Below are 25,429 nucleotides of genomic sequence, written 5' to 3'. Positions count from 1 at the left end.
TCAGTGGACTTAACTTTTACTGAGGAAGAAAAAAGGTTTACATGTAGTTGTAGGTTTTTCCATCCATACTTTCAAAATTCCAAAAAGGACTTGAAACAAAACTTTTTCAATCATTATTGCAATACCAAAAAGTCAGTAATTTTTTTAATGAACAGCAAATTATACAACTAATTGCTATGTTCAATAAATATTTTTTCTCCTGCACCAATTAAGGGGAAATATCCAACCAAGTACAATGAAAACCCCAGGATTTCAACAGTTTTAACTTCATTTGTTATCCACTGTGTAGCAATCCAGAAACTTTTTTCTATAAAACACAGCCTTAATTCTTGAGTGTACAAGGATCTATTCTCCCAGCCAGTCAAGTACCAAATTTTTCTCTAGCTCAAATAGTCTACTCTCAAAGCAACTACTTGACCAAAAAAAAAAAAAAAAAATAAAAAAAAAATTTCCTCTGGTTCATGACTATCTAAGCAAATTTCTCATTACAGAAAAGGCTCAAAGTCATTACTTGTTTATCAAAGTAATAGGTAAACATTTTAACAGAAAGATTAACAAGTTACTTGGAAATGCAGGTTTATGTTAAAGTATCTGAGTGTGTATAATACATGACATGCACGCTTTAAAAATATCAATGCTCTCTTCTGATTAGTCAGGAGTGCAACTGTTTTAAAAACCAAATAGGAATGACTTCCAAAATGTATCAGCACTTTGGGTTCTCTATTTCATTTTGCTCAAGATGTTTTACTACACAAAAACTACAACAATTACAATATTTAAGAGTATTACAATAAGGAGGGATGGAAAATAGGAATACTTCAACTGAAAACATGTATATTCTAAATGAACCAAAGACTTGTGAAAGAGCTGGAAAGAGGACAAGAAAGGGAGGATAGAAGGGAAAGCAGTAGGGAAGCTAGAGATCTGAACTTTGTATTTAAAAATCAAGTCCTCAACCGGAACTCTTCTGACCTTCAGTAGCGCCCTGGAAAAAACAAAAGATGACACAATTACTATAAACTTATTAACTGTACACACATCATCTCAGCTTTACTGTGCCCAGCTTTTTAGCTTTCACATTCAGAATTCCCATTGATCAACTCATATAACAATGTTTATGACAGCCAGAATCTATTTATTTACTTGCATTTACTTACTTGGACTATAGGAGCGGGATCTTGATCGTGATCGGTATCGACTATAGTAAGGCGATGGTGATCGTCTCCTTTAAAGGAAATTAAAAAAGAAACCAAACAACATCCATTATGAAAGAAGCCTTATTCACATTGCTTCTACAGAACAGAACCATTTCCTCAGCACTGAAAGACTTGGCTTGTCTGAATTATTTCTGCTTTATTTGGCTGTGGCTTACAGTTATTTAACAAATGCTTTTATATTTCTCTATTTGAAGTGTTTAAAACTGTAAGATATTCCCAGACAAAGAATTTAATAAACTCTCACTAGCCTTGCAAACACATGAAGTGCTTTTCCAGATGCCTACAATTCTTGTTGAACAACATTCCCTGAAACCAGATAACTTTCAAAACAGCAAGATGGTTATGAAATGTCAAGCATTAAAAATTCCATCTACAAATAATCCCTTTTTAAACAGCAGTGTGTATCAGCTGTTCCTGGTTCTATATACAGCATGGAAAAATGAGTTCCCTTTCTATCTGTCCGCTTGATTCATGGAGTACATGCTCCTTCAGGTAGCAAAATTAGCCCCCCTGCCCAACTGAATAACCAAATTACATAAAGACTGAAGATGATGACCGCTTTAATCCCATAAAACTCAAAGGAATGAGGCTCTGACACATCACAGGTATGTATGCAGAATATTGCTACATTTTTTTGTCATCTAACTTTTCAGTTTTCCCAACAAATCCTCTGTTCCTACAGAAATAAAATAAAGATTAAGTACCTGTATCTGTAGTCATATTCTTCATATCTGTCATATCCTCTGTCATAGCCCCTATCATAATATGAGTCCCGGCGACGACCAGCTCCACCGCCACCACCTCCTCCACTGCTGTTAGGGGAAAAGGCAAAAAAACCCTCTTTAGATATCTACTCTTCATCTTGATTTAAATTATTTAAAAGCTTTTTTTAAAGTCATCTTGTAGTAAATCTGACACTTAATACTATGCCATGAAACAATATACAAATTAAATACTTAAATAAAAACACCTTTAAAAAAAAACACAAACAAAAATCATGAGGGATTTAAGTCTAATTCCCATCAAAATCAAAGGCAAATGGCAACTTAGTATTTCAGCAGGCTGAGTGTATTAACTGATTATGCTGCATATTATTTTTATAAAAAAACCTGAAGGAGATATTTTTTAAAGATACAATAAACCACAGTAGGATTTAACAGTGTATGTGAATCACAGTAACACATTCTTCGTATTAGTAACTTTGTGATAAAATCAAACTGGCATAACTCTAAATTTTTTTTAAAAAGTATCTGTAGTTCTATTTCCTCAACCAGATTCCAGTATTAAGTTTGAATCCATCAAACTTACTGTGTTGGCCTGCCCATGTAGATGCCTGGGGTGGGTGTATGTGCTCTCTTGGTGATCGAGTAATCCACTCGAATCCTCCTGCCATCCAGCTCCATTCCATTTGCATGCTCCATCGCCTACAGGAGAGACAAGGAACAGGGACGTGAAATCTGCAACCTACTGGTAAATATGGAAGGCTATGTACAAACACATTATTTTCTATCAGAAAAGCAAGCCCTGAACTTGTTTTGTTTAAACTGGTTACTAGTGCCCCACTGTGGTGGATGGCTTATCTCTTGTCCCCTGGCCTGTTCGCCGGTGGTGTTAGAGGACGCACTGGGGTGCCGGACTAACGTGACACTCAATCCCTTCTTAAGAGAGCACAATGCTAACTACTAACAGTCACTTTCCCTAGACTTTGTCTTCTATCCATCAAGAAGTTAAACTGAAAGTCAAAACAGCTTTTTTCTAAAAACTGCACCTTTCCTACCGCTGCCTCTAACCCAGAGGGGACGGGCAGATTCAAAAGCCGTGTGAAACAGTGGCTTCCTGTAGGGTGCATATGGCCGGATTACTGCTAGTCGGCTGCCATTTCATGCTCTCCCAGCCTCCTGCCATCTCCCTTACAAGGACCTACTTCAGCAGAGCTTAGTAAAATGGCGGGTTCAGCCTACATGGATACCTAATTACAACCTTCCTCCCCACTCCCTCTCACAATAGCAGCTCGCTAAAGCGATACACAGAAGGGTCTGCGCTCGAGAAGCCTGTGCCTTCAGACCCGCCTGCAGCCCCTGCACACACTCCCTGGGTGTTCTAGCCCGATTCTCCACTCTTTGAGAGTCAATACAATGGCCTTTCACAAACTCAAAATCATGAAAATAAGTTTTTCAAAGGAGCACAGCATACTTTTGAGAATTATATTCATGCAACTGTAACTTAAAGCACCAAACCCCAAAAACCCCACACCAGTATATTTAACTGTTAATGCTGGACTTAAAAGGATTTTTAAAAATTTGCTTTTCAAATTTTAATAGCTTTTATTAGCTGCTCCAGGATCTCTGAAATACTAGTACACACCCTTTACTTCTCGATGCTAAGCATAGCGATTAGTCCAATATATATTAATTTCTTGTGTGTGCAAAAGAGACACTGTTACAATTTTGAGTTAAATAATATGACCACTTTGCTGTTTTTTATCTGCAGAAAACCAACACCCAGCCACAAAACATGAAGGTACATCTAAGCAGAGCTTTTTTCTTTTTCTTTTTTTTTTTTAATGAAACTACTACTCAGAAATTTACTTATTTGCAACTCTAACAAGAACCTTACTGAATTTATATACAAGTTATGGAGGAGATACAAAAATCTGACACCTTCAGGATTTAACTGATGTACTCAAATTGGAAGTGACTGAAGGACCACTAATCTATTTAACTACACCGAGTTTGTATTTTAATAATACTGTTTGTATCTATACTATATCGCCACCTAGTGAGTTCTGTTCCATACAATACTGCAACTACATTTAGCCAACTGCAATTTCAAATCTTTTAACATACTCTCAGGTATGTTTTGTGACTAAAACACACTCCTCAGCTTTTACTCTTCTAGCCTTGACATAATTTTTTTTTAAAAGTCCCGTTCCACAAGGATGAATTAAATTAAAATAAATCTGTTCACACATCCTAAGAAAGTCTGTGCACAAATCAAAAACGAAGGCTGCAAATACCTGGCTGAAAAATTAACTTCATGATGAAAAGCATCCTTCTGGAAATGCAGCAATACACAAGCTAACCTGTTAAGAAATTTTCTGCTTCATGGAATTTTTAAGTCCAATAACAACTTGCAAAATACTAAGCTTAGCTAACAAGAAGCCACCTCAATACAGAACATCTGGCATATGTCTTATTTAGTTAAACCAACAAGCACCTCTTCAAGAGGATGAGTTCTTCGACAGAGGAAGCAGTACAGAGAAGAGCAACATACCAACAAGAAAGACAAAGAGTTAATTTTGAGAGCTGATAGTTTGTTTTAGAAATACCAAGTAAGGTGTTACATTTCAATGGATGAAGATTAGTTCATAGTTACCAGTCTGCATGGAACTCCCAACACCCTAGTCATAATGTCTAATGCCCTACCCAATATTAAAACTTCATTTGTCTTAGGCTTCAGCAGCTGTCAAGAGTAACCGCTGATAAAAAATATTAAAATAAACAAAATCTTTAATAGATATACAAACATAACAAAGCCTTTTACAGTTGTGACTGCATTCCCCAAATGCAGAAAAGCCAAAACCTACAATAAGCCATTATAAATCCAACAATAATTAATAGTATGGATCACTCACACTCAGTGATTAGCAAATGGAAATTCCTTCCAAAGATGCTGCCAAATTCTCTGTACCACTCTTAATGTGCACATCTCAGGTATTTGACACAAAGTACTTAAGATGACATTATTAGGTAAGGACTGCTGCAATATGACCAAAAGCCCTATTTGAATAGCTGGGTTCAGGTAAGTGATACAACAGTATTTATTTTGTGAGAAGGCTGTAAAAATATATTGATGATTTTAATTACTGGCATTTCTCTGCTTTATTGTAAGTTAAAAGAGTTTACATTAAAATTTTGGATTTTACAGTTTTATTTCATGTCTATTCAAAAGAAATTTCAGTTTGCTTTTCTTGCTGTTTGTAGGTATGCATGACTGCTGTGCTGAGAACATGTAAGTGTTAAAGGGAAAAAATTGCACATTCTCCCTAACAATGCAGAAGACATTCTCAAATACTATTTAAGACCATCAAGTGAAACTTTTTAAAAAGAAAAATCAAATTATATTGCGGTTTAAGACACACAGTACCCTCTTAGGAGTCTTTAACTGTCAACAATCCATTTTTATTAGAATCTGGATTCTTTTCCAAATATCTGAATGTTGTTAAAAATACTCGTGTGGCTTTTGCAAAAGCATTCCTATAAACATGCACTATAAATTCTGGTAGCAAATTTTATGGAAAAAATTCATTTTGTAGGCCAGAATACACACCTGTATGTTTGCAGTCAGAAAACAGTATTAGGATTGGGAATGGCAGAGGTAATAATTCAATCTTAGATTGTATTTTCAAAGATTTGCAGTTTTAAACTTTCAGAAGACTATCCATAATAACAAAACTTATTATCTGTACGGTGTTAGTTTGTAAAAATAAGCAGTTCCCAAACTACAGCATCATGGTCTCCTGCGGCTCAAAAGTTAGAAAGAAAGCATTAAATTTAACAAAGACTTCAATTTCATTTGATATTTATTACAGTATGTGATGTTTTCTAAATGCATTAGCATTGAGGTAGAGTAAAACAAGTTTGGAAACACTTAAGTATATGCATGAACTTACACAGGTGACTGGTATTAGTGAAACAATCAACAATCCACCAAAACCAATATATAATCTTTCAATCTGGATAACGCCACAAAGAGCAGCTTGGACATGGAAACATGGGGAAATTTCTGCAACCTGTACCGTGGTCACTGGGGGGAAGGGCGTGGGGAGAAAAAAGGGAGAAGGGAAGGAGAGAATCTGACTTGGCAGAGCTGTTATCACAGTCACTTTACACTACACCAGGGGAGTTCAAAATAACATCTGTAATGTACAAAAGATCATAGAATTGTCATTTCAACTACGTTTAACTGCTTTAATTACTTCAATAACTTGACATCACTACAAAGTTCGCAACATACAGACTGAATACACTTTAACAGTCAAACAAGCAATTCATGTTGTGACTTATTTTGAAAATATTTCCACAATTTAAAAATAACTATATAAGACACTGTCTTTTTTTTGTTGGTTTTTTTTTTTTGTTTGTTTGTTTTGGTTTTTGTTTGGTTTTTTGGGTTTTTTTTCTGTTTGCTGTGGTTTTTGGGGCTTCCTGTTTGTTTTTTTTACTGGAAGTCCTTTCTGTACTGTGTTTAATACCATTGATAAAAACATCATCTTCTCTATACCACAGGTACAGAAAGGGATGAAAGACTCGACAGACTAGGCTTTCTCCCCCCCTGGATTCCGAACACTGGTTCAGGTCTGGATTTAGCAAGGACAACTGAAAGGAAATTCTGTGGGGAAAAAAAATCTGATGGGATGAAAAAAAATAAGGAAACACAGCTTTTTACACTTGCTGCAGCCTGCCAAGTTGAATTCGAGTGTCCATTTCAACTTTGAACAACAGTCCATTTACATTCTGAAGTCTGAGATCCAGAACTCTGTAACATTTTACTTCCAAACATTTGAGACCTTCTTGTGTTCTTTTCTGATATATCAAGGGTCCTTTTTGATACCACAAACAACACTGACAGCATTTCTTCAACAAACTGTGGGATGGTTTTAAGCTGGTCTGCTTCCACCACAGATTAAATGTTTTGCAAATCAAAGCGATAAACCCTGTTATTATTCTGGTCTTTGGCAACTGAATTATGTTAATAGTTTGTCTTGATTGCTAATGAACACTATTTGAGAAAGCAGTTCTGAAAGATGGTCAACACCAAGGAACCAGCACCAGAAATCAGAACAGCTGCTGTAGCTGATGCTTCTCAGATGAGTTCCTCCTACAGACAGTACATTCACAGTAGCCTCAGTTTAAACAACTAACACTTCTTATTCTGAGTTAGTGAAGAGCTGGTTACCAGCATATGGAATCTCTGGTAACTGTAGTAAGAATCATGTCCTAGAACAGCCAACACTTTTCACTCGTGATCTTCTCAACTTATTGTTAACCCTGTCACAAGCAATCCCCCCCATAACTTTTATTTTTTTCTCATCCTATACATAGAAATTTGTGATCCTCTAACACAGGAAGAAAATCCTAATGTGATGGGCAGGTGAATATCCTCTATAATATAGTGAAAATACTGCAAACCAACATTACAACACTGGCTCCATGCCAGCATTGCCAATATTGAGAACTATGTAAGAAAGATTTTTGAGAAGCAAGTCTTCAGCAAACATTTACACATCTTGTCCTTTGCACGATTTTGCACACACAGTTCTGAAGACTTGGTAGAAGAGTGGCCAATATAAGACACTGCAATACCCAAGGCAAAAAAAAGCATACTAAATATTACTTACATATTTTTTTTTAGAAAAAGTAAAACATAACTTCATAAAAAAATGAAACGCACTACAGCCATAACAGAGAATATGTTTTCTGAAAGAAACCTAAGATAGCAACATAAGCTTTTCAAATAGGCTTTGAACAAGCTCACAGACAAGAACATTGGCACAGCAAAAACTCAGGTTTTCTACACAACCACTAGACATCCATTAGATGTTTTCTAGACATCTATCAGCCCTCAACATTTCTTGTTTGCCATCACACTTTGAACTAAGGGCAGCGTCTGCAAGCGCCTTCAGAACCTAACAATCCGGTCACGTGCTATCTTGCAAACACCAGACCACTGCAATAAGAGACATTCGATGGAAAACGAACCTTCTGTCTGATCATAAAGTTTCATCTCAGCCTCAGCAGAGCTTCAAACAGAAGAGAAGAGATTCTACAAGAAATCTCCTGGACTGGGCACACGCATTGAAAACTGCATTGAAACCCCCTGTTCTGTTGAAGTGGAATGACTGAGGCTACTGTGATGCTCTGACAGATGCTCTATCTAGTAGTTATCTAAAGCTGAGCCTTTGCTCCTCTTTATAATCAAGGTGATCATAAATCACTAACAAGGCTGCTACAGTGTCATAATCTGAAGTTCTGAAATTTTAAACCAGTTACAGTAAAAATAAATTTTAGAACTGCCCCCCTTTGGTGTTCTTAGGACACTGAAGTATCAAGTTAGTTGACAACTCAAAAAGTTTTTACTACCATATGGAACTACAAACTGCACCACTTGGTTTCAGAATCTTAACCCACAGCAACATTTTAACCAGTTCAGTAACTGATCCAGTTTGTAAAAGTAACCAGGGATGACAAAGATCTTAAGGGATTTCAGCTGCAACACAATCCATGCATAACTGACACTGACCTATCTTAAAACAAATTATGAAAGTTTAAACGTAACTACTGAGAATTAATTTGGTGCCAAATCTTAGTATTGCCAGTGCTTCAGAGCATGTCTGCTGAGAGGCTTCCCTGTGCTACCTCTCCTAAAGGACAACAGTGAAGATTATGAAAAATCCTAATTTTTCTGTAAGGTTCCACTCTCATTAATCCACCTACCTTTAAAAAGGCTGGAATTTAGTTTGACATCTCATCTCCTTATTAGGATATTTGGGGTGTTGGGGAATTTGGTTCGGTTTTTGTTATTGTTTTTGGTTTGTTAGATTTTTTTAATTATTATTTTTAAGAAAAAGTTATTTACTCAGAACAAAAGTAATTCAAGTGTCATTGCTTTTAAGTATACTTTCAGCTTTTCAGACTTGAAGTATCTTCCACATAGAGAATTGCTTCACGTTCTTCAGGGTTCTAATACAGGGCCTGTCACAGAGTTTCACACCTACCCTACATCTATATATCTGCCCTTTTTCTACACCAGCTGTCACTTATCTGTCCTTAAGGCCCGTGAAATAAGTCAAATAAACAAGTTTTTCTGCTGTCCTTTTTGCCAAAGTATTTCAGTTATCTGAGTTCCAGATGTTGGGAGAGTCTGCATCCTTTCCATTTCTTCATGCACTAGGCTCATTGGGGAGAAAAATTTGGTCTAATTACATTCCAAACTATTTCAGTTCCTGCTTAAGGTGCTAATCTTTTATTGTACTTTTGAATGCAAATAACATCCCATTTTTTTTCTTTGCATTCCAGTTTTGTAGCATCTGCCAAAACAGCTTTATACTGAACAAATTACTTCATGCTATTTACACGGAACATTTTAAGAAATGCATGGTGTCATGCATGACCATTGTCCATGGCAACCAGGAAAAAAACCTCCTTCTAAAGACATATGAAGCTGTACAACAGACATGACTGGCACACGAATATGACAAGAAATACTCTGCAAGTATTTTGGACTTTAAATAGTCTACAAAACAGTCACTTTTACAAAACCCCACCGAACTCACAGTGCAAAGAAATACCAGGCTAAAAGAAGCAAGTAGGCCATTAAAGACAGATGGAGATATACAGCTATCCAACCCTATTAACCTCTCTCTCAACCTTCCAAGTGAAAGTGGGAAAATACAGAAGGGACACTAAAGTTTTATGTCCTTTTACTCACCCCTATATCCTGCAACAACCACACATACACACATCTACACCTACTCTTCCTATAAACTGATTCTCAGTTGGATCATACCGGAAATCAAAGGCGAGAACTGAGTATACATCAATCAAGTAATTCACAAAACAGTTTTTTTTCATTAAAATATCATCAACTAGCATCGATGTTCTCATTTTTCAGTTCCTGCTAGAAGGATCCACAGCTGTCATGCTCCCTCCCTCCCTCCCTGTGATGCTAAGTGATTTATGAGAGGAGTCCTATTTATTGTTTAATATCTCCTGATGAAGAAACTTATCAAATATAAACAGAATCAAACAGCAAATCTGAAACATCCGCCCAAGCCTATTAATCCATAAACAAGATGAAGTCTATGACTAAGTTTGCTTGAAAGAAAAAGATAATCCCCCAATGCAGGATTAAAGACTTTTTTTTTAGGGTATGTCTTTACTTTTAATAGCAATTTCATCTCCAACTTTCAGTAAATGTAGTAAGGTTCACAGTATCATCACAGGGATAAAAAAAATACTGCTTATTGTGGTGAGTCATAATATATAGGGTGCTGTTCATATTCTTTGATTCTTTCCTTACAAATCAATAATACTAACAACTCAGTCTAGTTGTAGATAGCCATCTGTATAACCAGCAAAGCCATTGGCCAAGGTACATTTCAAGACAAACCCCATTATTTTTCAAATGCATAACATGCTTTTAGAGAAGAAAATGCAAAGAGAATCTCCAGAATTTTGATACAGAAAACTACTTTCGAAAGTTAACTTCTAAAACGTTTCAAAAATACTACAGATACAGAAGCTTCACAAAGATTTATCTTCATTTTAAAGTAGTAGACTAAAATCAAAGCCCAATGCTCACTGGTGATTCAATACAACCAGCTCCTACTTAAAATTTGCCCAAACATCAGAACACTGAACTAAAATACCTGGTCTGTTTATAGGTGCCATATTGCTTGAACAAAGTATTTTCAATTAATCTCACTATGAGAACCTGCTAATGAACACACACTCAAAAACATGTTTCTTTTTTTTTAATGGAGAATTCATGATGACAATGCATAAAGTAAAAAGTAGTGAAGCATGAATGTACCTCTTTAGAATCGTCAATTCTCTCAAAGTAAACAAAAGCAAATCCTCTTGATCGTCCAGTCCGTTGATCATAAACCACATTGACACCGGTCAAAGGTCCATAGCGGGAGAAGACTTCACGCAAATCTCTCTCAGTGGTATACAAACTGAGACCAAACACTCCAAGACAGGTATTGGGATCTGGATTAGCCTGGTAAGACAAATGTTCAACTCCAATTAAATTTATATTAAAAAGTTATATATTCTCGTATAAAAATTTAGCAATTATAAAATAATTAATCTGAAGAAAACTAAACATACGGTATTATAAAGCTTAACACTTCATTGCAGGATATTTTCAAAAAGGCAACCACTTTCAAAGGTTTTTATTTCAGAAAAAAGACCCAGACAAACTACTCCTGTTGGTGAAAATCTCAGTTCATAAAAATTAAGCATTCTGATTACAGAGAAGCTATAGAGTAATAAGAATCCATTTTATTAGTATTTCATACTCAAATTGCCAACAGGCTGCAGATACAACATACAACTCTGTGCTAAGAACAGGTCTGCCAGCCTGAACTCCCACCTTCGGCCTTTCTGCACGGTCACCACTGGTACTAAAGAGTGCACACTGCCTCCAGCTGCACACACTAAATGCACTTGAGCTCCTAAGAACAGACAACTGAATTATAATTTAGCTTCTACCAAAACTTCTTCCCCCTCTACATCTCCTATCCAACTATACTGAAAGTCAATATTTACATTTGAAAGTTTATTTTCCCACTTGTAAACGGGATGAAAGTCACCTGGTTCTTTCATCTAGAGAAAAACAAGTGTTGAAGGCCAGTTCTGTGAAACTGTAATCCAAAAGAATGCATCCTTTTTTATTTATTTATTTATTTCACTTCAACTAAACAAAGTCAAATATGTAATTGTATAAGGTAAAATTTCTCTTTTGTATTTCTCTATATGGAGAAGTCAAAGTTTCTCTACATGTCACAGAGTTCATCTAATGCCAATTCCACCATAAGATTACTTGAATCAAAATTAAGCACTTCTTTCACTGAAGCTTCTGGCACCTGTTATACTAGATGCAGCAATTTAAAACAGCAGCAACAAGCACAGGGATTTAATGTTTCTGCCAAAATAATAACTGTACGTTGACACACCTGAAATTTGTATTTCAGTTTCAAATTTTCAAACCCATCAATGCACGGTAATTTATGCCCCAGAGCTTGCCTTTCAGCCTGATTCAAAGAGCAAACAGGTTTAGATCTTCTGTCATGTTCTTTTCAGTGCTTTTGTTCAGGAGTCTATTGTGAAAACAAGATGCCCAAACTACTCATATATTTGATGTTCCTTTCTTTCCATTTGTCAAAGTTCAAACTCTTATTTTAAGACACGAATCCTCTGCAATTCCTTATTATAGCTGAAGAGCACACCAAAACCTGGCAGTTTGTAATTTGAAAGTTTTAATTAAACAGGTTTAGATGGATTGAAACATGGAGTAAAAACATATCTGATAATTCAATGGCATTGGCAGCTATACCGATTTTTTTACTGAACTCTTGGGAGTCTAATGAAATCTGTCTTTTAAATCATTGTTTGGAGAAGTCTCTCCACACAGCCCATACCTTTTGCCCTTTTTTTAGCAACCCCCTTACACTTAAAAACCCTATTACCTTTTCTGAGACAAGAGAAGTACTAAGATCAGTCTGCACACCCTAAGTTACAACTGATGGCTACATTACCACTGGAAGGACTAAACTGACTGTGGAGGACTAAAAGGTAGCTTTTATATTAGGTTTTTGTACTGCCTCCCATCAACACAGTATGCAAGCTCTCTTTACAAGATCAGAACAAAATTGCTATCAATTTTCCTGGCATCTTTAGGACCTTGCTATTTAGGGGATTCCAAATCTGACTGACTTGAGTTTCATTTTGACACTACTAGAACTAGTCCTTAGAATTCTCAGAATCCTTAGAATTAATGTGAAATTCACTGTGAGAACAATTTTGGTGTTTCACAAAGTCATTTCCAAGGCAGAAAGACTTCTTCACAGAGCAAAACATCCTAGTATTTCCTGAAGTAGTAAAGCAGATTCTTCCACCTTTCACCAGAAGAACTGCTAACCCATTTGAAGTTCAGTTATTTCTGCAAATTTTTAAAGACATTAGATTAATATTTACTACATTGTGACTAGAGGCCGGCAACAATCCACAAAAAGCTTAACTACGAATGTTGCTTTACAACAGCTTAAACCACTATATGTTAACACTACTGGAGTCTTGCCCTTTTCCACATGCTTTTGCCTGCTCCCTCACATTGGTATCACCTGCTCCTGGTGACACGCTTCACATGGGTAAGCCTCCAAAAAAACGATGTGCTTTTTGACAAAATTAATAAAAAATTTGAAGACTAAACCAGATCAAAACTAAAATGATGAGAAAAGTACCACTGCCCTCAGCAAGGAAAACACTGAGCTGTATTCAACAGCACTCATTTAGATCAGCCTGAAGTAACGGGAAACCAGAAGCTATGGATTAGACAAGAAACTGCTGGAGTGGAGGGCTATGAAGAAGATTAGGGGACTGGAGTACCTCTTACGAAGAAAAGCTCAGAGAGCTGGGCCTGTTTAGCCTGGAGATGACTGAGAGGGGATCTTATCAACACATACAAATATCTCAAGGAAGGGTGTCACAAAGACAGGGTCAGACTCTTTTCAGTGGTGCCCAGCAACAGGACAAGGGGCAATGGGCACAAACTGAAACATGGGAAGTTCCATCTGAATATGAAGAAAAACTTCTCTCAGGGTGACCGAGTACTGGATCACGCTGACCAGAGAGGCTGCAGAGTCTCCTAATGAAAACCCACCTGAATGTGATCCTGTGCAACCCGCTCTAGGTGAACCTGCTTCAGCAGATGGGTCAGACAAGATGATTTCCAGAGGACCTATCCAAGCCCAACCATTCTGCGATTACAAAGGACACTGGGAGAAATCTCTCCAGAATGACATAAGATCAGTATCTTAAATTTTGGTTGTTGTAGCGATACTTCCTCCTGCCCATACAGAGACACTTCTCGTTTACATTTTGAAAAGCTTACTGAACCTTTTTGTAACTGTATATTTTTCTAGTTTATTAAGATTTATGTATTGCCTAATAACACAGGGCTTTACTTCAAGTTACACCAAGTTAAATAATCAGAGGTATAAAATCACAAGCAACTTTCAACATAATATGCTCTATGTTATAAGCAAATAAACACTTGGGAATTTCCTTCTTTGGATTCTCTAGTCAATCTTATCAATACTGGCAGGTTGCAAGCTCACACAGAAAAGGCCTCATTTTTGTGAGGGGTGTATCTACTAGGAAGTGTAAAAAAAAAAAAAAAAGGCAGAAGGGTTCAACTTCTAGAGCTGACGGAAGCAGATGTCACTATATCTGCACATACTGACTTACAATGGAATGTTTTTCAGTGAATTTCTACAACTTCCCTGCCAGTTACAGACCCAAGAAATAAGTGCCCAGCTGTAAGGACAGAGACTGCTCCACACATACCCCCCACTCCCACCCAATTCCCGTATCCTCCAGTGACAAGGCAGCAGGTCAAACTCAGCCTGCAGGTAACCTGGATAAGCAGCAATTGTTTTGATACTCAGCCTTGACGAACATACTCTGCTGCCAGTGTGCCTTCTCCTGTTGGACATAGGAGAATGACTACGGCTCCTTCGACGACGGTACTCTGGGGTGTACGATCTGCTTCGAGAACGTCTCCTATGGGAATGAGAATGGGATCTGGAACGAGTGTAACGTCTGTGCGAATGTCTTCTGGACCTGGATCTTCAACAAAAAGAAAGCTGTTAGTTAGGTCACATGCACATAATGTATTGAACTGTAAGCCTTGAATTTCCTAGACAAAAATCTTTTTTTTAGAGGTTCTCTACAATTGAAATCATTAAGCTGCTTCTACCTTGCACATCTAAAGATTGCACGGACCTCTAACAATCTGCTCGGTAGCACCATTTTTAACTCTGTGAAAGTACTTCTGGCATACACTAAGGATTATATTTCAGGCATTTCAAAGTTTCAACTTTTACCAGCTTGGCTGCTTATGTAACTAATATTTGCACAATGATACAGAAGCCAGATATGCCACATTGTAAAGTACTGTTTTGACTGAAAAACTGAAAGATCTGGCAGCACTATACTGCTGCAATATCTACAAATGAAGTTCAACTAGGGACAAAAATTACTCCAGACCAAAAAACCCTAAACACCTGCTTAACTCCTCAAGCATTTCTTTGCACACATCTTGCCAACAATAAGCTCAGTTTTGAACAGGTAGTTATCTGGCTAAACACTGCAATAAGAGAAACTATAACATTAGCCTGAACTTTGGGAATTCAGAGCACAGCAACTCTTTTTCAGCTGCCCTAGTATGAAGTGTATAAAGAAGATGGGTTACTGATCTCTCCCAAAAACTGGGGAGGAGGAACGACATAACACTACACAATTCCTCTTCCCCCTCCAGAGCTACAAATGCTGTTTCCCGGTTTCTCTCTTCGTTGATGAGAGAAAGATTTGGTAGCTCTCTTTTCTTTTCATCCATATAATGGTGCAAGGGAATAAAGAAGATCAGCAGTATAAGCCAGATAATATTTATGACATATTAGAGGAAAAAAAGACAGACATATCTCTTCTGTTCCACACAAGCTCTGTCAGAACCGAGAGCTATAAAGCTTTACCTTGCGCAGACTTGGAATAGAGAAGGGCAGAGAAAGATATGCAGCATCGAAAAATGAATTTAAATCTTAGAGCTCTCATAAATCAAGAACCTATTCACAACCGATTTAAGATGTAGTTTTTGATTATGTTTTTAAAGCCTCCAATGAAGGAACGTCAAGAACATACCCAACAAGTGCTTTCCAATATTTCCAACAGTTAGAGAGCCTACTTTTTTTTATCTAGCCCTGACTATCCTACTACAGTTCTCACTGAACTTCTTTTTCCTCTAAAAGAAAGGTCCACACAAAAATTCCCCCACGAAAGATTCTGGGGGGAGGAGGCAGGACCTTTACAGAATTGAGATGCAATCCCCTCTCTCTTTTGGAACAGACAAGCCTACAAATTGTAGTTGTGATTTCTACATTAGTCCTTCTATTTACAGCACTTTCTCCATTCATACTCATGAAATCTTTCCCCAACTTCGTCCATCTAGGAGCAGCACAAACAGGCAAATTTAACATAACCCCAGAAGCTTTATAATTTTTACAACAGGAGAAAAGAAATCTACCAAAAGAACACCAGTAACACTGAGTTGACACAAATAATTTTCTGGATATACCTTGATTTTGATCTTGACCTCGAGTGCGATTCAGAATGTTTGGAAGCCCTCGATGGACTGCGAGATCCTGACCTGCTCTCCGATTTTACACGAGCAGGACTCCCAGCTGGAGATTTTGACTGGGAGCGAGACTCCTAACAAAAAAGACAGTATTAAAAATGGTATTGGTTGCATAAATGCCTAACTCCTAACATTTAAAGTACAGTAATTCTATTATATTGATTGCTCCTGAAAAACAAATGGTTAGGCAATACCCTCCAAAACAAATTTCATTTTGCTAACCCACTGTTAATATTGTATGCTTTCCTCAAATAGGTCCCTGCTTGAACCAGATCACCAATTCTCTATTAACTAAGTAATCATGCAAATTCATCTACAACTTGATCATACAGACACTGGAACATAAACCATACATTTACTTAACCTAGGACCCATTCATTCTTCCAGATTCTTTTAATTCTACTTCACTCTTGCTTTCTACTTTTCTTCATTCTTCATTGAGTTTTTCATTTTTCATACTTCGTGTATTCTTCCCCAATTCAAACAATTCATTATAGCCTTAAAAAAATATTCAAGTGCTTCTATCTGACCAATCTTCTGTTCAATTTTTTCCCCCATTCAATTTTAATTTTCTGATCTTTAATACTTTTCATTAGCCTTCTTTTATCTTGATTTATCTTCCACATTCTTGGAAAAAACTCTTCAATTTCTTCACGAACATTAACCTTAATGGAAAAAGAACATTTAGTATATTTAAGCACGTGGGGATTATAAAACTCTGCTGGAGTTCAGATGTTATCTATCAAATTGAAAAGCCAGCAGGTAAAGTGCAAGAAACTATTTTATAAAACAATTTTTTTTAATATCTTTAAAACTGTATAAGTGTCTACGTTCTAACAATGAGCTTACTGAGTTCTCAGTGTTTTACTGTATTTGCAAAGCTACCCTCCTCCCCTCAGACTTTTTTTTAAGATACATAGATACACTAAAAACTAATTAGCACAATATACTGAAGTATTGGTATCATTGATTCCCCCCCCTAAAATAATAGCTATGCATTCTCAGTATTGAATATCCCAAATTTTACTCCTACAGATTACTAAGACACTATCAGTTCAACAGAATGGCCAAAGATTTCCAGTCAAAACCTATCTATGTACATACTTACTTGCATAATACATGCACATAGGCATAAGCAACATAAATTATTATTCTTCCTACTTTTTCTTCCTCATTGTTATCCTGTTTTCCTTATATAATCCATATAAACTAAGACATAGAATAGTATAATTAAAGCAATCCAATACAAGTAAAGACAGGAGGTTTGTTTTTTTTTCTTGCATGGTAAGACACACAAGAGAAAAACTAGGAAAACAAGCAAACAAAGAGCAGGTTAGGATTTCCTCATATTTTATAGTGCACAGCATTTCTAGGGAGCTTAGTTATAAAATCCCCTACAGAATAGTATGCTATAAAAATCTGTAAATTCACAAAAGCGTGCAAAATGCTTAATGACAAAATGCATAGCAAGTTCCCCTCCCATAGGTGTTACATTTCATGTTTATCTGTATTATTTCTCCTCCTGCCTGTCCTCACAGTGTTTTTCTCAATTTATTTCTTACTCTACCTATGTCCAGATTTGCATTTTTTCTTGCAGTTAAAATTCTTCAGAACTCTGGGCTGAAATTCTTTTCAAAGGATGCTGTCCTCATATTTCAAGACAGAAAGTCCACCAGAAATGGAACTTGAGAACTCCCTAGTAACAAGTATTATAGCCACACTACCATTCCCTTTTACCTCAATGAAAAGGACAAGGGACACATGGAGAATGTCACCTATTGGGATGACAGGCCTGCCAAACTTCAACAATGAAGGCCAAATTCAATGCTTGGCTGTGACAGGTGAACCATATAATCAGGTCTGCATAATAGTTACCCTTATTAAGATGGATATCAGTGAAGCTAATTACAGTACTTTCTCTGAAAAAATTATGTACACTCACTGAAATATTACCAAATTTTATTTAGCGTTTCTACATTTGAAAACCACTGTTCATGATAAAATAATTTTGTTTTGGAACCAGTAACATGATTTTTCATCATCTCTCCTCTGGTTTTGTATTCTTCAATGTTTAATAGCTTCCTAAATTCTTTCCTTTATACTTCATCCCTTGCGACAATTGCCAGTTTCTCTGGGAATTATTTCTACTTCCCCCCAGTAAAACTGACCAGCAATATAGAAAACCATTCAAAGTGACATCATATTTACAAAACACCCTTCAATAAAAAGCTTCCTCAGATGGCCCTTCTTCATGAGGATATTGAACTGTCCATATCTTTTACATTTGAAATCAATTCTTGAACAAGAACTCTGAAAGCCTGGACAAAAGCAACCCATCATCCCCCGTCTCACTCCCTAGACACTGCACAGCCTAGAAGTGTTGGGAGGTGCTAAAAATACTACACAATGTAAAAGTCGGCTTAGTGTTCTTAACTATTTACCTGAAGCACCTAAGGATTACCACCTGTAGAGTTTTTTTAATATCAGTTATGACAGCAAATCTGTATAAAGTTGCCAAAACCAAATATGACATCATTTAATGTACATCAAGTCCTTTTGGAACTGTTTAAGACCCTTAGGGGCTGCACTAACAAACATACAACCTCAAAACTAGAGCGACACAGGCAAAAGCCTTAATTCCTACATATTTCAAGCTTCCTCAACCAAATAACTGTAGATGTAAATTGCAGCTGAAGAGAAGCTACCTGATAGCAGTTGCACATTGTGCCTGTCATTGGCAAGCAATTACATCTCATCTTCTGATGCAACATAGATCATCTAGTTATACCTCCTACAAAGCTTCAAAAGGAGAGACAAATGGAATCACAGTAACCTGCAAGAATTTAAGGACTTAAGGATGATGCTGAAAAAGTACCTAATAAGATTTGTATGAGAAAGACTACAGGCAGGGATTAAGAGATTCAGAGCTCCAAGGAGTCACAAAGGAAGATTTTAGAGAATTTTCTTCCTCTACTTCCTACTATAATGAAACAATTAGCAAGCTGTATCTTAATCTATACCAACCCAACTGTTCTTCATGAACAATTTATATCCATTCTGCAATATGAATGACAAAAATATTTAACATTGTATGTTATCTTCAACATGAGAAAACAGACACCTCTACTATCCAAAGCACTAAAGTCTCTCGATTCTGTACTACTTCTTAAGCAACCTATACATTTGGATCTTAGCTCCATCATTACCACAGAAACTAAATACTGCACTCTGGATCCTCAGCACTTTCTTATCTTTCTGCTCTGAAGATGCTCAGTCATTTAAGGGCCAAATGACTGACTGGCCACTGTCACCATGTCAAACCACCTAGATCTGCTGTCACTACTGCCTGCAGGAATAGAAGCAACAGCTAACTTTGTAATATTTGTAAGATCAGACTTCCCTTTCAAAACAAATGCTAACACTCCCCCTACCCCCAAAAAAGCCAACCACACAAAACCAAAAAAAAACCCTAACAAAAACAAACAAAAAACATACCAACCCCTCACCTAAAATAATAACTACAGAAAAAACCCAATTCAATTGTAACAGGGTGCTTCTTCAGAATAAGATACACACCAGGAAACACAACTAATGATTCATCAAGAATTGGAACTTGGAGCCAAAGAAGTTATTGTAGACAAACACAAAATCCAAGGTCTGCAGCTTCAGTTACTGATAAGAGGAGCATTTAAAAGCATTTAAAGAGAGCATTGAAGAGTATTTTTAATCCTTGCCACCTTCTCTCTTCCCAGAAATAACTACAAAATGAAGTGGTAAGGATCTCTCCCCATTACCTCATGATCACATAAAACCAGTCACTGAAGAACTATCAACAACTTTTGATGATCCACCTGAGCAAGACATCAGCCATGTCCATGTATTTCATCCATACCAGTACAGCTGTTTAACTGATGTAAGTTCTATCACTTATCTTCCTTGCATCCTTCAAAATAATTCCTACTTTCCAATATAATTACTATTTTAAAAGCATTTACAACACTTTCACACAGAGTAGAATTGCAGAAGTCTTTCAGAAGTATTCTTTCAGTTTTCACTCACCAAGAGAAGATGATATGATAAAGAACATGGGGGAGGTAACCACAACAAAAAACCAAAATAACAACCTGCTCCTGTCCCCCATGAAAAACCCCAAGCAAACAAAAGAAAACCCCACCAAAACCTATTCTTTTACATTACTCTTCTGTCCTGAACTTCTGTCATGCCTTACCCTCAACTCACACCTTACCATTTCAGAGTATGACTGAAAGGTATCAAAATTTAGAGCAAGATGCTAAATAAAAAGAACAAAATAAGTTTAAACTAGGCTTTCTCTAACAAAGCACGGGAAATGAAATGGAAAGGAAAAAATCATTAAATCACACAGAAATTTCAAATGAAATTCATTTGGCCCTCTTAAGAGGAAATACACATGGGGTGAAAAAAGGACAGGACAACAAGCAGTCTAGCAATACCACTAAGTCAGTAAAATGATAGTTCAGAGTTTCCAAAAATCCCACTAAAAAATCCTATCCAAACTAAAAAAAAACCACAAAAGAAGTCAATCTCTAAGGGGACAGAAAAATGTTAGGAAAAAAAAAGGAATTTAGCAGCAGCCTACGTTCACTAGATGAAACTGTCAAGTTAGTGACATCTCACTTGTGAGAAAAGATGACATTTTAAACAGTTTTGACAGCAATCTCCCAACTTTCCCTGAAATTTATAAGAGAAGTTAAATCATTTTTGCTTCATACTATGCCCTGTTACTCTATAATAAAACCAAAACTGATCCCTTAAGTAGCTATTCGTCTATAAATATTATAATAGTATACATAATAAACTTCTGTATAAAAAGCATCTCGTAAGTTTTGCTACCTTGAAGACATGTATATTTTAAAAGTTACCAAAATAAGTAAACTTTATGCATTTCTCAATGTTCCTCTTTATGAAAAGGGGAGGGGAAAAAAGGCTTCAGTAATAAACTTTTTGAAATTACAAGTTGATCTTCTCACTGAGGCTTGAAAATACACCTCTTCAGGGAGGCTTCTGTAGTCACTCCTTTACCACACACGGAAGATGGTAAAAAGAATTTGTTTTCAAAAAGAGCAGTCTTCCCAGCTGACATGGTCCAGAACAACCTAGAATTTATTAAGCTCGATTAAAACAAACAAACAAAAAAATTAAAAGAAAAATAAACCCCTGACTTTCAGAAAAACTCTTGTTTCCCACACCGGTCATTAGACACCACAGGGCGATCACAGCACTCTCCAAGTGAACACAGAACCCCTGAGCATAAGCACACATTGTGCCTGTGTTTCAAAAGGTGTGGAAAGCAATACGCCTTCCTTTGCTCAGAGGTGGCACACTGCCACTTCAGGAGAGTGGAATACAATAGCTAAACGAGCCCGACCCCCGCACCGTTTGTGGGTTTTTTGGCAAAGAAATTATCTCAAAGTTGATCAGTTACGTAATTCCACAGGTAGTTAAGTATTTTGCATACAAGCTTCATGAAGAAAATATAAGGCACTTTCACAGCTAAACTAACCCAAAAGCTTCTCACATACCTAGGAATTATGCATACTTCCTTCAACAAGATGGCTGACGTGCAAAGTCATACATTTCTTGAAGTGCTTTATTAGTTTTTACTATTTAGCTCACTGTAACATTCTGCACAGAGCAGAAAGAGACATCTCATTAGAAGGAAGGAACAGAACCAATACACAGTTATAAAATGGGAGTTCAACCTTTGTTCTGTTAAAAAATTTTATCTATTTAGACCAACAGCACATTAATACTGGTACAAAACTACTAAACCTTTACAACAAATGTTATCAGAAGCTCGAAAAAAACTAATCAAAGTTTCACGTGGAGCTACTGAAGTGCAGATTTGTTTAGACTCCCTCTTGTTCGCTGCTCTGGGAAACATGTTAAGTTGTACCACAGAACACATACTAAATAAACAACACCCTATTTAAAATAATGACAAGTATGAAAGGAAATAAGAGTTGCCTGTCACCTGACAACAATAAAAGAAAAAAAAAAAAGCGTCATTTGTCTAACTTCCTCACCAAAAGCATTCAGTGGTGATAAAATACTTCGACTTTTCCAAAACCAAGTCACTGGATAACAAGCACTACTTAAAATATTTTTTTATTCTTAATGTCCATAAACTTAGCTCTAGCACATCCACTATATTTTTAATTCTTCTGTCAATTTCTTTCCATGAAATCATCATGCTTGAGGAGGGGGATTCTTCTGTTCAACCAGCCACATTCTTAATAGAGAACTTGCTGAAGTTGAAACAAAATGACACAAAACCAGAGTGGATGTTGATTAATATGAGCATATTTGGTTAGCATTTGCTTAAAAAAAGAATTTAATAAAGAGATGGGTGAGCTCAAGAAGGAAAAAAAGCTCTACAATGATTTTACCCAATACTTTAGAAATGAAAGTTTTTAAATAGTGCAAATTAAGCAATTTCATTGACAAGTTATTTCCATAATTATTTTCAATTTCCTGATCAGATTAATCAACATTATGATTTAAAAATAATAAATTAGAGGCAAAGCACATATGTGGACAATATCTTAATGCTGATAAAATAAGCTTTTAAAAAAAAAATCCTGATCATACTCAACTTTCATTGAAGTGTTTTGGGACAATGTGCATCTACACAGGTAAAACACAAAAGGGCATAAACTGAACTTAAAGCCCCCTTACTCCTTTGGCATTTAGTTTTTCAAAAGTGCATCACACTAGTCAGTACTTAAGCGTGAGGGGGGTGGAAGAACGGAGAGGGTACTCAGAACTCTTATTTTGCCGATTTCCAGGAAAACGGGTTCTTTACAAAGTTTTTTCTGGTTTCTGCAGTTCTTTCTCCCAGTGACATTTTTTGCTTTACTCTCAGGTTCACGTGCCTGTATGGAGCAAACTGAAGCACCAGGATATTCAATGCATGATAAGAGTCCTATCCAACTGGGAATAGCAAACTAAACACTACAGCCTCAAAGTTGCACATGCTTAATTTTATGCCTATGGGCACTTTCAGTGGAAGTTAAATGTAAAACATTACTCTGAAATGAAATTTCTTATTTCAAGTATTTTAGTAGCATCACAATAAAAAAGTATTACTGAAGAAAAAAAAAAACTTACAAAGGTGCTTTAATAGAAGCACAACTCCCCCAAATTACAAACTACTCAAGTACCTGCCGTTATGTTCAATTATAAAAAACACCAATAGACAAGACACTGGCACATGCCAGACTTATTGAGAAATCTCAGTGTTATGGAGCAAAAAGAGAAGTTTTCCAAACAGAGACTCGACACAGTCAGCAGCTCTTTCCAACATATAAATTTTCCACCACAAAAAAACCCAAACATACAAAAAACCCCAACAACTAATAAACAGCAGTCACAGAAACCGCTCCATAGGACTTTTCAGACTTTGCATACTCTGAAAACATTATTTTACTTCTATCTTTGGCAGGAGGCAGTGTGAATACTGAAAGCACAAAGCTATAGCAGCTTTGTAATACAAACAACAGATCCATCAAGGAACCCAATATAAATGTTCTGGATATTAACCTAATATAATTAATTCCTAACAATAACCCCTCAGTGGGAATACAGACAAGAAAACAATTCTTAAAAATATAAATATTGGTTGCAAAATGGGAGATTGAAGTAATAATAAAAAACAAAAAAAGAAAAAAACCAAACAACCCCCCCAACTAAGTATACTCGTTGCTTAACTTTCTGAGACTTAGCTATTTCCCCTTCAGAGATTAGTTTATTTACCTGAATAGATCTTAGCTACACAGCCACCTTTTGTCCAAGCAATCAACACAAGAACAGGTTTTGTTCACCTCCCCGAGGAAGCAGCAGCAGTCATTGCACAGCCAGGTAAAGAACTTTCGGCCTACGGAATTTATTTTTTTTTTAACTAACACCATAAAAAGGGCAACAATACTCGTGTAAAAATAATTATTGGAATATGACACTGTTCTTCCAAAATTTCATTGCTTGTTTCTCCAGACAGTAACTACATATAACTGCAAAGCTACTGTCACTGATTCATCAAAAAGAGTCACTAAAAGGATGCTCAGGTGTTCCTCTAAAGAATCAAAACACAAAAAAATCTCTGCAAGTTTCTTTAAAAAATAAATGGTGATGGAGGACTTGAACATACATTTTACTCCCGTTTCAAGCAGTTTCTAATTCCTGCTTGCCTCGATCATCCCTAAGAAAAACCCACAAAACAACGAACATAGAAGAGACCTGTCACACGTGTACGTGAACACCTGCAGCCATTAGAGGAAAAAGACACAGTCCTAACGAGGTTACAAAGCCACAGCAGCTCGTCCGAAGCCCTCCAGCTGCGCGATCGATGAGTTTCACTGGTTTAACAGCGACAGCCGGACCCCCCCGATGGCCGGAGGGGGCCCGGCCAGAGGCCGCTCCTGCAGCCAGGGGAAGCAGCGCACCTCGCACAAAAGGACGCGGGGTCCCTCCTCTTTCGGGCGGGAGGAGGCCTCGGCTGCCCGGCCCGGGAAGCGGGGACGGGGAGGGGCAGAGCAGCGACCCGCGGGCCCGGCGGGCAACAGGGCGGCTCGGGAGCGCGGGAGGGAAACAGCAGCGGGCAGAAACCCCGGGGGCTACAGCAGCGTCGTTCTCACAGAAACAACCTGCACTGGCGGGCAGGGGCCGATCCGCAGCACCGGGGCCCGGGGCCCGCACCCAACCGGGGCGATGGGACAAGCCACCGTGTGCCGGAGAAACGCAGAGAGCGGAGGGGGACGCGGGCCGTCACCCACGGCCCAGGCGAACCTCAGCCGCCTGAAGGAGCCATTTTAGAGCCAAGCTGCGCTGTCCCCACCCCCGCCGGGCCGGAGGACGCCGAACGCCCCCACCCCCCGCCCCCGGGCCCGGCCCCCCCCTCAGCACGGCCCGCGCAGGGGCGGCCACTCACCCTCCCCTCGAAGTTGTTCTCCTCCACGTCGCTCATGTCGGCAGAGTCCTGGCCACGGGGCTGCGGCGAACGGGGGACGCTAGTCCCGATTAGCAGCAGCAGCACCCACGGCCGCTATTATCGCCGCCGTTACCGCTATTGCCGCTATTACCGGCACCACCGCTGCCTCCCGCCCGCGCCTCCCGCACCGCCGCAAAATGGCGCCGCCGCGGCCGCTCCGTCTGCGCCCGGCACCGCGCGCGGGGCGGGACCGCGCCCGCCCCTCACA

General features: G+C 37.8%; 1 protein-coding gene across 2 annotated transcripts; it reads right to left on the bottom strand.

Annotated features, from left to right (window-relative positions):
• TRA2A (transformer 2 alpha homolog) lies at positions 1-25,429 on the bottom strand. 2 transcript variants are annotated; one of them, XM_064674972.1, is made up of 8 exons: positions 25,162-25,429; positions 16,137-16,270; positions 14,467-14,632; positions 10,812-11,000; positions 2,526-2,641; positions 1,922-2,029; positions 1,158-1,225; positions 1-985 (listed from the first exon to the last, which is right to left on the bottom strand). In XM_064674972.1, exons 1-8 carry the CDS (start codon positions 25,195-25,197, stop codon positions 975-977), a joined length of 828 nt encoding a protein of 275 aa, XP_064531042.1. In that variant the 5' UTR covers positions 25,198-25,429; the 3' UTR covers positions 1-974. The 2 variants fall into 2 exon arrangements, with proteins under 2 accessions (XP_064531042.1, XP_064531052.1); XM_064674982.1 differs by lacking the exon at positions 25,162-25,429 and adding an exon at positions 16,550-25,045.

Source organism: Pseudopipra pipra, chromosome 1, assembly GCF_036250125.1.
Source record: "Pseudopipra pipra isolate bDixPip1 chromosome 1, bDixPip1.hap1, whole genome shotgun sequence".
Lineage (NCBI taxonomy): Eukaryota > Metazoa > Chordata > Aves > Passeriformes > Pipridae > Pseudopipra > Pseudopipra pipra.
This window is presented reverse-complemented; position numbering and strand designations above follow the sequence as displayed.

What these genes read in the sequence shown, in the direction of transcription:
- TRA2A (XM_064674972.1), bottom strand. Translation starts at nt 25,197, where the DNA reads ATGAGCGACGTGGAGGAGAACAACTTCGAGGGGAGG. An exon ending in AGGTCAAGATCAAAATCAAG is followed by an intron (nt 14,633 to 16,136) that starts GTATATCCAGAA and finishes TTTTTGTTGAAG; the next exon opens with ATCCAGGTCCAGAAGACATT. An exon ending in TACATGGGCAGGCCAACACA is followed by an intron (nt 2,030 to 2,525) that starts GTAAGTTTGATG and finishes TTCCCCTAACAG; the next exon opens with CAGTGGAGGAGGTGGTGGCG.